The sequence below is a fragment of the Primulina tabacum genome, chromosome 12 (genome assembly GCF_025594145.1).
Source record: "Primulina tabacum isolate GXHZ01 chromosome 12, ASM2559414v2, whole genome shotgun sequence".
NCBI classification, from domain to species: domain Eukaryota; kingdom Viridiplantae; phylum Streptophyta; class Magnoliopsida; order Lamiales; family Gesneriaceae; genus Primulina; species Primulina tabacum.
The window spans coordinates 8,197,961-8,209,110 of record NC_134561.1 but is presented as its reverse complement, the minus strand read 5'-3'; the positions used below and the strand labels follow the sequence as shown (position 1 = coordinate 8,209,110).

General features: G+C 36.8%; 1 protein-coding gene across 1 annotated transcript; it reads right to left on the bottom strand.

Moving 5' to 3' along the window:
- Positions 1-309: 309 nt before the first annotated feature.
- Positions 310-3,511, bottom strand: LOC142521467 (phosphoribosylaminoimidazole-succinocarboxamide synthase, chloroplastic-like). Its single transcript, XM_075624671.1, is given in 13 exon segments — positions 310-456; positions 599-656; positions 733-779; positions 861-911; positions 988-1,077; positions 1,180-1,269; positions 1,467-1,547; positions 2,307-2,395; positions 2,467-2,559; positions 2,728-2,857; positions 2,970-3,071; positions 3,152-3,206; positions 3,208-3,511. Coding segments are annotated over 13 exon segments (1,158 nt in total). The 5' UTR covers positions 3,441-3,511; the 3' UTR covers positions 310-417.
- Positions 3,512-11,150: the final 7,639 nt, after the last annotated feature.

The following is an 11,150-nucleotide window of genomic DNA, read 5'->3' as shown; positions in this document are numbered from 1 at the left end:
AGAAGATATGAAAATCAGGAACAAAATTTCCTTTTTTATCAGTAATATAAAATATATCACAATGACAACAATTCATCTCAAGCAATTATCTCAACAATAAAATATATCCCAATGGCAACACATTATCTCAACAATAAAATATATCCCAATGGCAACACATTATCTCAATCAATCAACAAATTTATCCCAAGAAGAAACTCACCATCTTCTCCAACTGTGGATCATCGCAATCGACTATCTCTTTCATGTATCTCATCACACAATATCCACATTCAACCGAACCATTTTGTTTCAGATTGCCCTATAATGGAATTGAAAAGTTAATGCAACAATCACAATCTAATTAATAACCACTACCAATTCATGTATTCATAAATAAGTACGATACATACCGTCAATATTTTAAAACCTGACCCTTTAGAAATACCCTTGGAGGCATCGTACATCTTCACCCCACTACATTATAAAAAGTAAGAAGTTAATTTTTTGCATATTTATAAATTAATGTATTCAAAATTAACATAAGCTACTACCTACTTTGGCACAATAATAATTTTGTGATATGATAGGTCGCACTATACGATACATTTCCACTTACCTGCGAGATGGGAATTTCGAATTTTGATTTTGTTATAGTCTCGTACAAGAGGATATACCTGTAATCATCAAGCGCGCCGTTTTCGTATTGAATTATATAAAATAAAGATCGACAAAATATGGAAATTATAATACCGCCAAGCCAATTCAGAAACGAGTTCTTCGGGTGCTTCGGGCAGGACCTAAGAATGTTCCCAGAGTTATATTCAACAGGGAAAAAAAAAAGAAGAGAAATAAGCATATTTATATATTGAGTAATTTACCTCATCTTCATAAGGGTTGCAGTGATCTCTAAACCACAGCCTCAAAAATTCCTACCAAAGATTTAGAAAATAAAATTATAATGGACATAAGCATGTAATGGCTCTAAATCAGGTCACCATCATGAACCTTGTCGATGTTTTCAGGCTCTAGACCATTTCGAAACCGCTCCTCGTATGAATCAGCGATCCAATACCTACTCGAGTTAGGTGTATGAACCTAATGTTTGACAAATTAAAAAGATACATTATTCAATGAATGCGTGCCATTGATTGAGCATTGACATACATTTATTTCAGGTACAAGCATAAGACAAATAACCTCATCAATCAAAACCACTGAACCATCAGATCCCTTTCCAAATTCATATTTGGTATCAACCAAGATCAGACCATGTTCCAAGGCAATGCACTGCCATACCAAAAACATAAACTTTATGGACGATTAAAATATTATGAACAATAAAACACCCAGTGCATGAGCGAAAACCTGCTATAAAATGAGACTATTATGTTTAGATGATGCTTAATTGCAAGTCAATCTCAATAAGCAACAAAAACGTAGGAATTGCGTGAAGGAAAAAACATGAAAATTTCAACAATAAGCACCTGCCCATACTTGAATAGCTTTAACGCAGCCTCGCTTGCTTCATCATAGTCAGCTTGAGTCATCATTCCCCGCTGAACAATCTGTCACGCAAATCACGAACATGAGCAAATGTACACGAACATGCATAATTAGATGTTTTAAGTTTGTATGAATGGCAGCCTTGGTACAAATCAACCTCTTTCATTTTGAAAATAAGGAGATGCTTCTAACTAGAAGTCCTTTACCACAATATTGCTTGTAATTAAACAAGGAGAATTGTTGAACCTTCATGGATCCCTCCCTACAAGGATCTTCTTATGCTATGGACGACATTTAAGCATCTCCATATGCCAAAATTTGGCACAATCCGGTATTCATTTTTTTTCTTTTTTTTAGCATCAATTCAGTATGTTTTGGCACAAAAGTTTGATAAGATTAGACTTTTGTTCAAGCATACACAACTAAAAGAAGTTTCTTGTCTTTCAGTTTCAATCAAAGAATTATTTGTTTGTAATTCTCTTCACGAACAAAGCAAGCGATTGAATTCCACGGTTAGAGATGCTCTTATTTACCTAAAACACTATTATTTGAATGCCGCCCCCTCAAAACTGTCAATCCATCGGATGACAAATCATCTGCATGATATTTTTTGGGGAAGTTACATTGTCTCGGTGTTGCACGGAAAAAAGTACATTGAAATACATAAAGGTCCTAAGAGCGGGATAGTTTGTGGATCTAGACATTCAAGAAATATAAAAATATTGAGGGATGTTGGAAGCACACAAGCATAATTAATTAAAGTTAGAAACGATTAAACAAGTTACTAAAAGAAGAATATAAACAGTTCAAGACATGCAAACCTCTTTGGGAGTTGTGGGAACATCATGATCTACGTCTTTAGTGGTCGGTGTGAGTATATTTGCTGGCAACTTTTGGTTTTTCACCAAATCTATAATAGATAAATGCAGAAGTGTCAGTTAAAAAATTAGATTAAATCATCTATTCAATCCCAAGCCTCACCATCAGGAAGAGCATTTCTGTAGTAGTTCCGAATGCCTTTCTGGTAGACAGTCCAAAGTGATGTATCAGTACTTCCAGTCACAAAGCCTCTAACTACGAACAAGAAGCATTGTCAATTGGCATTCCAGGTAGATAATCCAAGATAAAAAGAGAGGTATAATAACTCTATTTCGTGCAAGGAATAGCGCTCTGCAAAAGGCTTATAACTCACCCCCAAACACTGGCTGCTACAAGAAAAAGAACATTAATTGAATTACTCACCAACAAATTCAACAGGAAATACAACACATTTTTTTGCAATAGTGACGTTTCTATCTGGAGATGAAACAACTGCATTAGGAATTATGTGCCGAGTTTCATTAAACCACCACAAACTTGTTTCATTGAGCACCTGCAGATATCAATATGCAATTAAAAACCTAAAATAACCTTGTTACTGACTTAAAGCTCAGTGCAGACAAAACATAGGGCATGGACTCGATCACACTAGGCACTACAATTACCTGACCCTTGAAAGGGATTGAAGCAAGAACCCTATCGAAAGCACTTTGCCTGTCAGTTGTGACAAGTATAAGATAGTCTCCACAGTCATAAATATCTCTAACCTTCAAAGATTACATTTTTCTGTTCAGCAAGAATCATTTCTCAATGGGTCCTGTGGAGAAATACGAAACAGTAAATTCACCTTGCCTCTGGTCTTGGATTGAATACCAGGAACTGTTAAATGGAGATGAGTCTCGGCAGCTGGAAAGCGAATCTTTGATCGCATTCATCAACTGATTCTTCCGATCGATGCTGGTCAAGGCTTCAACAGAGCGCGGCGGCTGGCCTTCCATTGATGATGCAGATAACTTAAAACTTTTGAGTACAATTTTTCGATTTGCAGATGATGATGATAGGAATCTTGATGAATCGAAGTTACTTTGGAGAAAGGGGTTTTTCGTGGCTAGGTTCATGCATTGACACTCGGCCATTCTTTTGCGCTTATGTTGTTGTTGGTGGTTCGAAGCCAACGGCGGTGAGTGGAACGGCGGTGGTGTTATGTTAATTTTGAAGGAAAATGTGGATTGATCGAATGAGCTCGCGTACGTCTCTGATCAAAAGATATATGATATAAACGATATTAAATATTTAATTAAACTTATCGGTTCATCTTATTACTTCAGTATGAACTTATTTTCCTTATTTTTTACTTCATCAACATTGATATGCCGAAGTAAAATATAATAAAAAAATATAGTGAAGCCCGTGTTTTTAAACATCCGAAGTAAAATATATTATTTTACTTCGCTTGTGTTATTACTGAAGTTATTGGTAATGTATTACTTCGTAATTTATTATTGTCGAAGTAACGCCTGCCGAAGTAAAATCCGATTTTTCTACTAGTGACATAACCCGAGGACCGATGTTAGTTTTCCGCACTAGTTATGATTTATGATTTTAAGTAATGTTAAAGATATTTTTTACGTCTTTTATTTATGTTATGAAAGATTTTTGAGAGGTTATAGTATAAGCTATACTTTTCGAATAATGTTTTTAGGTTGGTAAAATGTTTGACGATTTTATGCTTTAAAATATTTTCCTTTGGATTTTTAAATGGCAGTTGGATGTTTATTTTTAAAATGATGTCAAAAATATTTTATGGTTCGGCCGATGCTAAGTGAGGTTTTAAAAAAAAATTTCTAGTACTTTTTAAGAAAACGAATAAGCAGACGTTTCAACCTGGACCTGCACTTTCAAGGGAGAAAGAATGTTAATGGGCCCGAGAAGATTTTACGACGTGATCACTCCGACGCTCATGTCAGTGAAGGGTTTTTTAGAGAGGATCTTGTAATAAATGTTGTAGGAAATATGTAAGTGAAATCATCCTTTTAATGTTAAACAAACCTTGTATTTATAGAAATAAAATCAATGATTACCTTGTTTTCAGTGCTTGATTACTAATTATGGCAAGATGTTTACCCATACCCTATTTTCTGACACCAACTGCTACATCCACTATGTTCTCTGATTTGACAACGATGATTACCGAGTTGAGGTATCCCATACTTATGCACTTGAGTGGATTCCCTTAGGCCGGGGAAACGATGTTCCGGGCATCCACTTTCTTGATCTCTTATATGTTGTTACTCGAAGACTTCCATGACCCAAACTATTCATCTATAGTCTCGGGTTATCCATGACCCGGGCTCATCCGGTGGGTATTACTTATTAACACCTAAACATACCCTATGCAACCCAAATCAAGCCAATTAAAACCCTTGAACAAGCCTAAAAAGCCACTGAAATTTCTGCACTCATTTATTTGAAACCCTAGCTTTATCAACTGACATTTCCCTTGACTCCAACCTTTAACCACCATGTCCAGATTTTAACCAACCCTCTTAGGACCCTGATCGACCCCTAGAGACCATACTAGACTAAACTAAAAGGACCTAGAACCCATAGCCCCCAAAACTTGATCTTACATGATGCGCACGACCACCCTTCAACCTACTGCCCTTCCTCCTTTCACCAGCTTCCCTCAAGCCATTTAGAACCATGACTAGACCCTATTAGGACCCCTGGACATGACCCTACAGCAGCACATGGTCTGCTCCTTCCCAGCCCTCAAACCGAAACCCTAGTCCCATAAAAATCAAATTTTTGTTCAACATGTTGCCCTATCTTGTACAGTCCTTAAACATGCATCTATGGACCCTTAAACTTGTGGAAAATGTCCCTTCCCATAGCCCTATCATGGCAGACCCTTTGTGCATCATAAACATGAATTTTAAAAGATAAAAACTCAAGTTTTGTTCATGTTATGCCATAAAAAGAAAATATAAGAAAGTGGTTCATGTTTTTATGCACACATGTATTATTATAAGAAAATTCCACCAATGGTAAGGCATCTTGCCATCCTATTCTGAAATCCATCACAACAGCACGTAATATATCTTCTAACATTTGAATCGTACGCTCAGTCTGGCCATCAATTTGAGGATGATAAGCAGTACTTATAGCCAAACGCGTACCCATAGCTTCTTGGAAACTACCCCAGAATTTAGTCGCAAATCTAAGATCACGAACTGATACAATTGAGACTGGCACACCGTGAAGTCTCACAATATTCTCAATGTATAAACGGGCCATTTTCTTATAAGGATAAGTCCGCTCATACGGAATAAAATGTGCAGATTTCGAAAATCGATCAATAACAACCCAAATAGCTTCGCAACCCTTGGGTGAACGGGGTAAATGAGTCACAAAATCCATAGCAATATGTTCTAAATTCTATTTTGGAACTTCAAGACTATGGAGTAATCCTTTGTGTTTCATTCTCTCGGCTTTCACTTGCTGGCAAACAAGTCACTTTGAAATAAATTCAGAAATTTAATTCTTCATACGTCTCCACCAGAATTGAGGTCTCAACGTCAAATACATTTTTCGGCCTCCAAGGTGAATAATGTATTTGCTACAATGTGCTTCACAAAGAAGGGCAATTTCAAATCATAATCATCAGGAACTACCAGCCGACCATTAAGTCGTAAAGAACCATCAGAAGAAATCTGAAATCCAGAACGATGTCCTGCAGATACAAGTTCTTTAGACTTTTGAATCTGAGCATCGGTTCGTTGGGCCTTTTGTATTTTAGATATCAAACTAGGCTCAATTTGCAATGCGGAGACGGTGGCAGAATTCCAATTCGAGTGAAAAGTCCAACCAGGCATACATATATCCTCATGTACTTTGGCGACATTAATAGAAGCTAAAACAGAATCATGAACTTCCGACTAAGGGCATCCAAAGTAACGTTCACTGATCGAGGGTGATACTGAATCTCACAATCAAAATCTTTCAAGAGATCCATCCACCTACGTTGCCTCATATTCAAATCAGATTGAGAAAAGAGATATTTCAGACTCTTATAATCCGAATAAATAAAAAACTTTTCTCCATACAAATAATGGCACCAAATCTTCAGAGCAAACACAATGGCGGCCAATTCCAGATCATGAACAGGATAACGAGTTTCATGATATTTTAATTGAAGAGATGCATAAGCAATCACCTTGCCATGTTGCATCAGAACACATCCCAAACCTTTACCATATGCATCTGTACACACTAAAAATCCTCCAGTACATGAGGGAATAGTAAGCACATGTGCTGTGGTCGTCTTCAATTCCAGAAAACTAGCTTCACACTCATCTGACCAAATGAATCTCCGATTCTTCTGTGTCAGTTGAATAATAGTTTTAGCTATTTTCGAAAATCCTTTAATAAAATGACGATAATAACAAGCTAAACCCATGAAGCTACGGATCTCATGAACATTCGTAGGTCGCGGCCAATTCAGCACAACTTTAACCTTTGCAGGATCAACAGATATGACATTTCTCGAAATGACGTGGCCCAAAAATACTACTTTGTCCATCCAGAATTCACATTTGGACAATTTAGCATATAAATGCCTATTTCGAAGAGTTTGAAGTACCAATCTCGGATGTTCAGCATGCTCCTTTTTCAATTTTGAATAGACAAGAATATCGTCAATAAATACGATAACGAATCGGTTAAGAAAATCTCAAAAGACACGATTCATTAGATCCAGAAATACGGCAGGATTATTCGTGAGACCGAAAGGCATAACCAAAAATTCATAGTGGTCATACCTGGTACAAAAAGCAGTCTTACGCACATCTTCTTCTCAAACGCGTATTTGATGATAACCAGAACGAAGATCAATCTTAGAGTATACAGAAGTACTCTGAAGATGATCAAATAAGTCATCAATATGAGGAAGTGGATACTTGTTTTTCAAAGTAGGCCGATTCAATTACCTATAATCAATACACATTCTCATAGTACCGTTTTTTTTTTGAACAAATAAAACTGGAGCTCTCCAAGATGATACACTCGGTCGAATATATCCCTTATCGAGAAGATCCTGTAATTGTTCTTTCAATTCTTTCAATTCCAAAGGTACCATGCGATAATGAGCTTTTGAAATAGGCGTAGTCCTCGGCATAGGATCAATACTAAATTCGACTTCTCGATGATGCGAAAAATCAGGAATCTCATCGGAAAATTCATCTGGAAATTCTTTCGCAACAGAAATATCAGATAAAGGGAGCTCATTTTTAGATACATCAACAGCATAGATAAGATAACCCTCATCCCCGCTAAACAAAAGCCGAGACATTTCCAAAGAGGATACCAATGGAATTTTAGCTTGGGAATCATTGCCATAAAAATTCCACTTGGGTCCATCAACATGTCGAAATCGAACCACTCCATGAAAACAATCAATAGTAGCAAGATTGGTTGTCAATATATTCATGCCAATAATACAATCAAACTCGTGCATTGGAAGGACAATCAAATTCAGAAACATCACATTATCCTCGTATATCAATACACAATTATGCACAACTTGCTCAAACAGAATAATCTTTCCTGTTGGCATGGCTATCGACAAAGTATCATTGAATGGAGTACACATAATATCATGGGATGAAAAAATGCATGAGATATGAATGAGTGAGATGCTCTTGTATCAAATAAAACATGTGCAGGATAATCAAAAAGCATGCAGATACCTGCAATGACACCACCACGATCTTCTTTCGCCTGATCCTCGGTCAAGGCATGCATTTTCACTTGAGGAGGGCCATGGACAATCTGACCACAAGGTCCTCGATATCGTGGAACATTCGATTGCTGAAAAGAGAAAATAGGAATAGCACGTCTAATCGTACTAGGGCCACCTCGAAATTCTGACTGGGGTTGGGAAGAAATCGTACGCCTATTTGGACATACATGAGAGAAATGGCCTTCCTGTCAACAATGATGACAATTACCAAACATACCCCGACACTGCTCGATAGTATTTTTTCTTCCACAATGGCTACAATAAGGAGCAATAACGAGACTCCCTCTCTAGGATCCATTGGAACTCGAAGAAGATGTAGAAGAAGTAGAACCAATCCTCTTAAACTTTCTACCTTTCGGACGCAATGTAGGTTGCTGAGCTGACATTGTAGGTGAAGGAGCGTATTGAGGACCTCCTCGCCTTAGTCCAGCTTCGACTGCCTTTGCTCGTTCAACTGCCTCTGCGTAGCTCGTAGGACAACCTGAAATGACAAAAGTATATATAACAGGATGCAATCCATTCACAAACCTGTTATATTTCACTTTTGCATTTGCAGCTACATGAGGCGCCTACTTCAACAAAGTAGAAAACTTCGAAGAGTATTCTGCAACAGTCATCGTTCCTTGCTGCAGGCTATTGAATTCATTCTCTTGGGAACTATAATATGAAGGAGGAGAATACTGCTCCAAAAACTGGGCCTTGAAGACATCTCATGTGACTTAAATCCCGGCCTCTTTCAGTCCAATCTCAGTCGCTTCCCACCAAGATTTTGCTCGGTCCTTCAATGATAGAGAGCAAGTTTCATTCGTTGAGGCTTAGAATATTCAAAAATATTAAACAAGTGCTCGATATCGTTTTACTAGATCTCTGGTCTTTCTACACTCTCGGTGCCAAAGAACCTCCGTGGAATTATGAAAATTACGTGGCATGCTTCATTTTACGAAAATTTACGTAAATGCATGATTTTGATGAGTGATGAAAATGATGATGCTTTGAAGGATGAGAATTGGTTGTGACTAACGATGTATATGTAAATGCTAATGATGATGCCTTGGCACAGTGGACGGGTAATACTGTCGCTGATGTCCGGCAGCCGTCGGGTACCACGGTTTTATGCAGTTGGATCCATTGTATAATGATGAAACAATAAAGCTGATACGAAGGTCACAACTAATTAACTGAATTCATTAAAGAAAAATGTATAAGGATATGATGTTAAGATGGTCTGCTTGACACGTTATGATTTCATATGACACATTTAGGATTATGCTTTTAAGTTCATGAAATGTACGTTGTTTACAGTATTTTTCACGGCTGTGTTCTATGTATATTTATTTGCTATTATTTCGTACAAGTGTGTTGAGTCTTTAGACTCACTAGGCGTATGTGATGTAGGTGAGTATTTAGATGAGGAGACTGGGGGTGCCAAACTTTGAATAGGCAGGGCCGGATGTGCGCACACGACCCGAGGACCACACCTTTCCGCACATCATGATTTTATGAGCTATGAGTAGACATGATTATTTTCATACTTTTTTATGATATGCTGTCGATTTCCATTATTTTACTTATTTTATTTTATTTATGCATGATTGTGGGCCAGGTTGGCAATATTTTAAAATACAAGAACTTCATTGATCGATTTTTTATGATTATTTTTAAATGACGTATTTTCAGTAAGGTTGTATGAATGCAAAATAATTAAATGATTAATTTTGAAAATGTGAGCTTTGCAACAAAAAAAAAATTCAGCAACATTTTAAATTAGTAGATGGCACACTTACCATGATCCAATGGGTGCAATCAGAAATGAGTTCTGACATTCTTGATCAAGGTGTTGATGAAAATAATGGGGTTAAATAGGGTAAATCCGAATAAGAATAATTGTTATTCTGAATCACATGGAGATGTGAACCTACAGCTAGCTATATCCCTGAACCATTAAGGGTCGCGCATAAGTATCGGATTATGTGTTCATGTTGAGATAGTCATATTTCAAAAAGATAAAATTTTGGGATTATATATTGGGGGAGATCAAACAGGAAGCTTATAAAAGAGTTTATAAGCTGATTACATATTAAGGAATGAGAATGTAACTGCCTGTTTTGTGAAGGATATCACTAAAACTGATAGCTGCTCAATATGGTAAGTGAAAATTTTGATCTTTGAAATTTTAAATTTTCATTATATGAACAAGACTTGTATCTTTGATACATCGGCGCTCCCGAATTGTCGAATTGACTACTAAACATGAAACGTCTATTACTAAAATACTGCTAAATTTTTTATTTTCTTTCTAAGCTATTTTCGAAAATTCCTCAAACACACACATTTAAAAAGAATCATTCAACTACTGAATAAAAATAATAAAAATCTAAATATCAACAAATCCCTATACTACTATCTTAAAAGAACTTCAATGCAATATTCGAAATCCTGACAAATCCTCCAAATGAAAAACGATGAGAAACGTAAAACATAAGGTATCAACCCTGACTCATAAACATAAAGTGCGGAAAATTGTAAGTTCCTCGGGTCAACGTCCGCACACCCAGCTCCGCCTACTCAGTCTTCAGCGCCTCCAGTCTCCACATCATCATGCTCACCTGCATCATTCACACCTAGTGAGTCTAAAGACTCAACACACCTGAATCGCCATATCAAGTATATATACATAACATGCAACAGTGAAAAGTACTGTAATTATCATACATTTCATGATTTAAAAACATGAACTTAAACATAGCGTGTCCAAGCATAATGTGTCCATCACATAACTAATCATATCAACATATACGTGTTCATTTTCATTATTTGAATTCAAATCATTAGTTGTGACTTTCGTATCAGCTCTAGTCGATGGATCCATCTACGTATAACCGCGGTACCCGACGGCGGGGTCATCAGCCACTGTATTACCCATCCATTGAGCCTAGTTCTTACATGTTCGTGTTCATGTTCGTATTAATCACAACCAACTCCCATCTTTCAAAACATATCATCATATTCATCACTTACAAGAATCATGCATATGCGTAAATGTCCT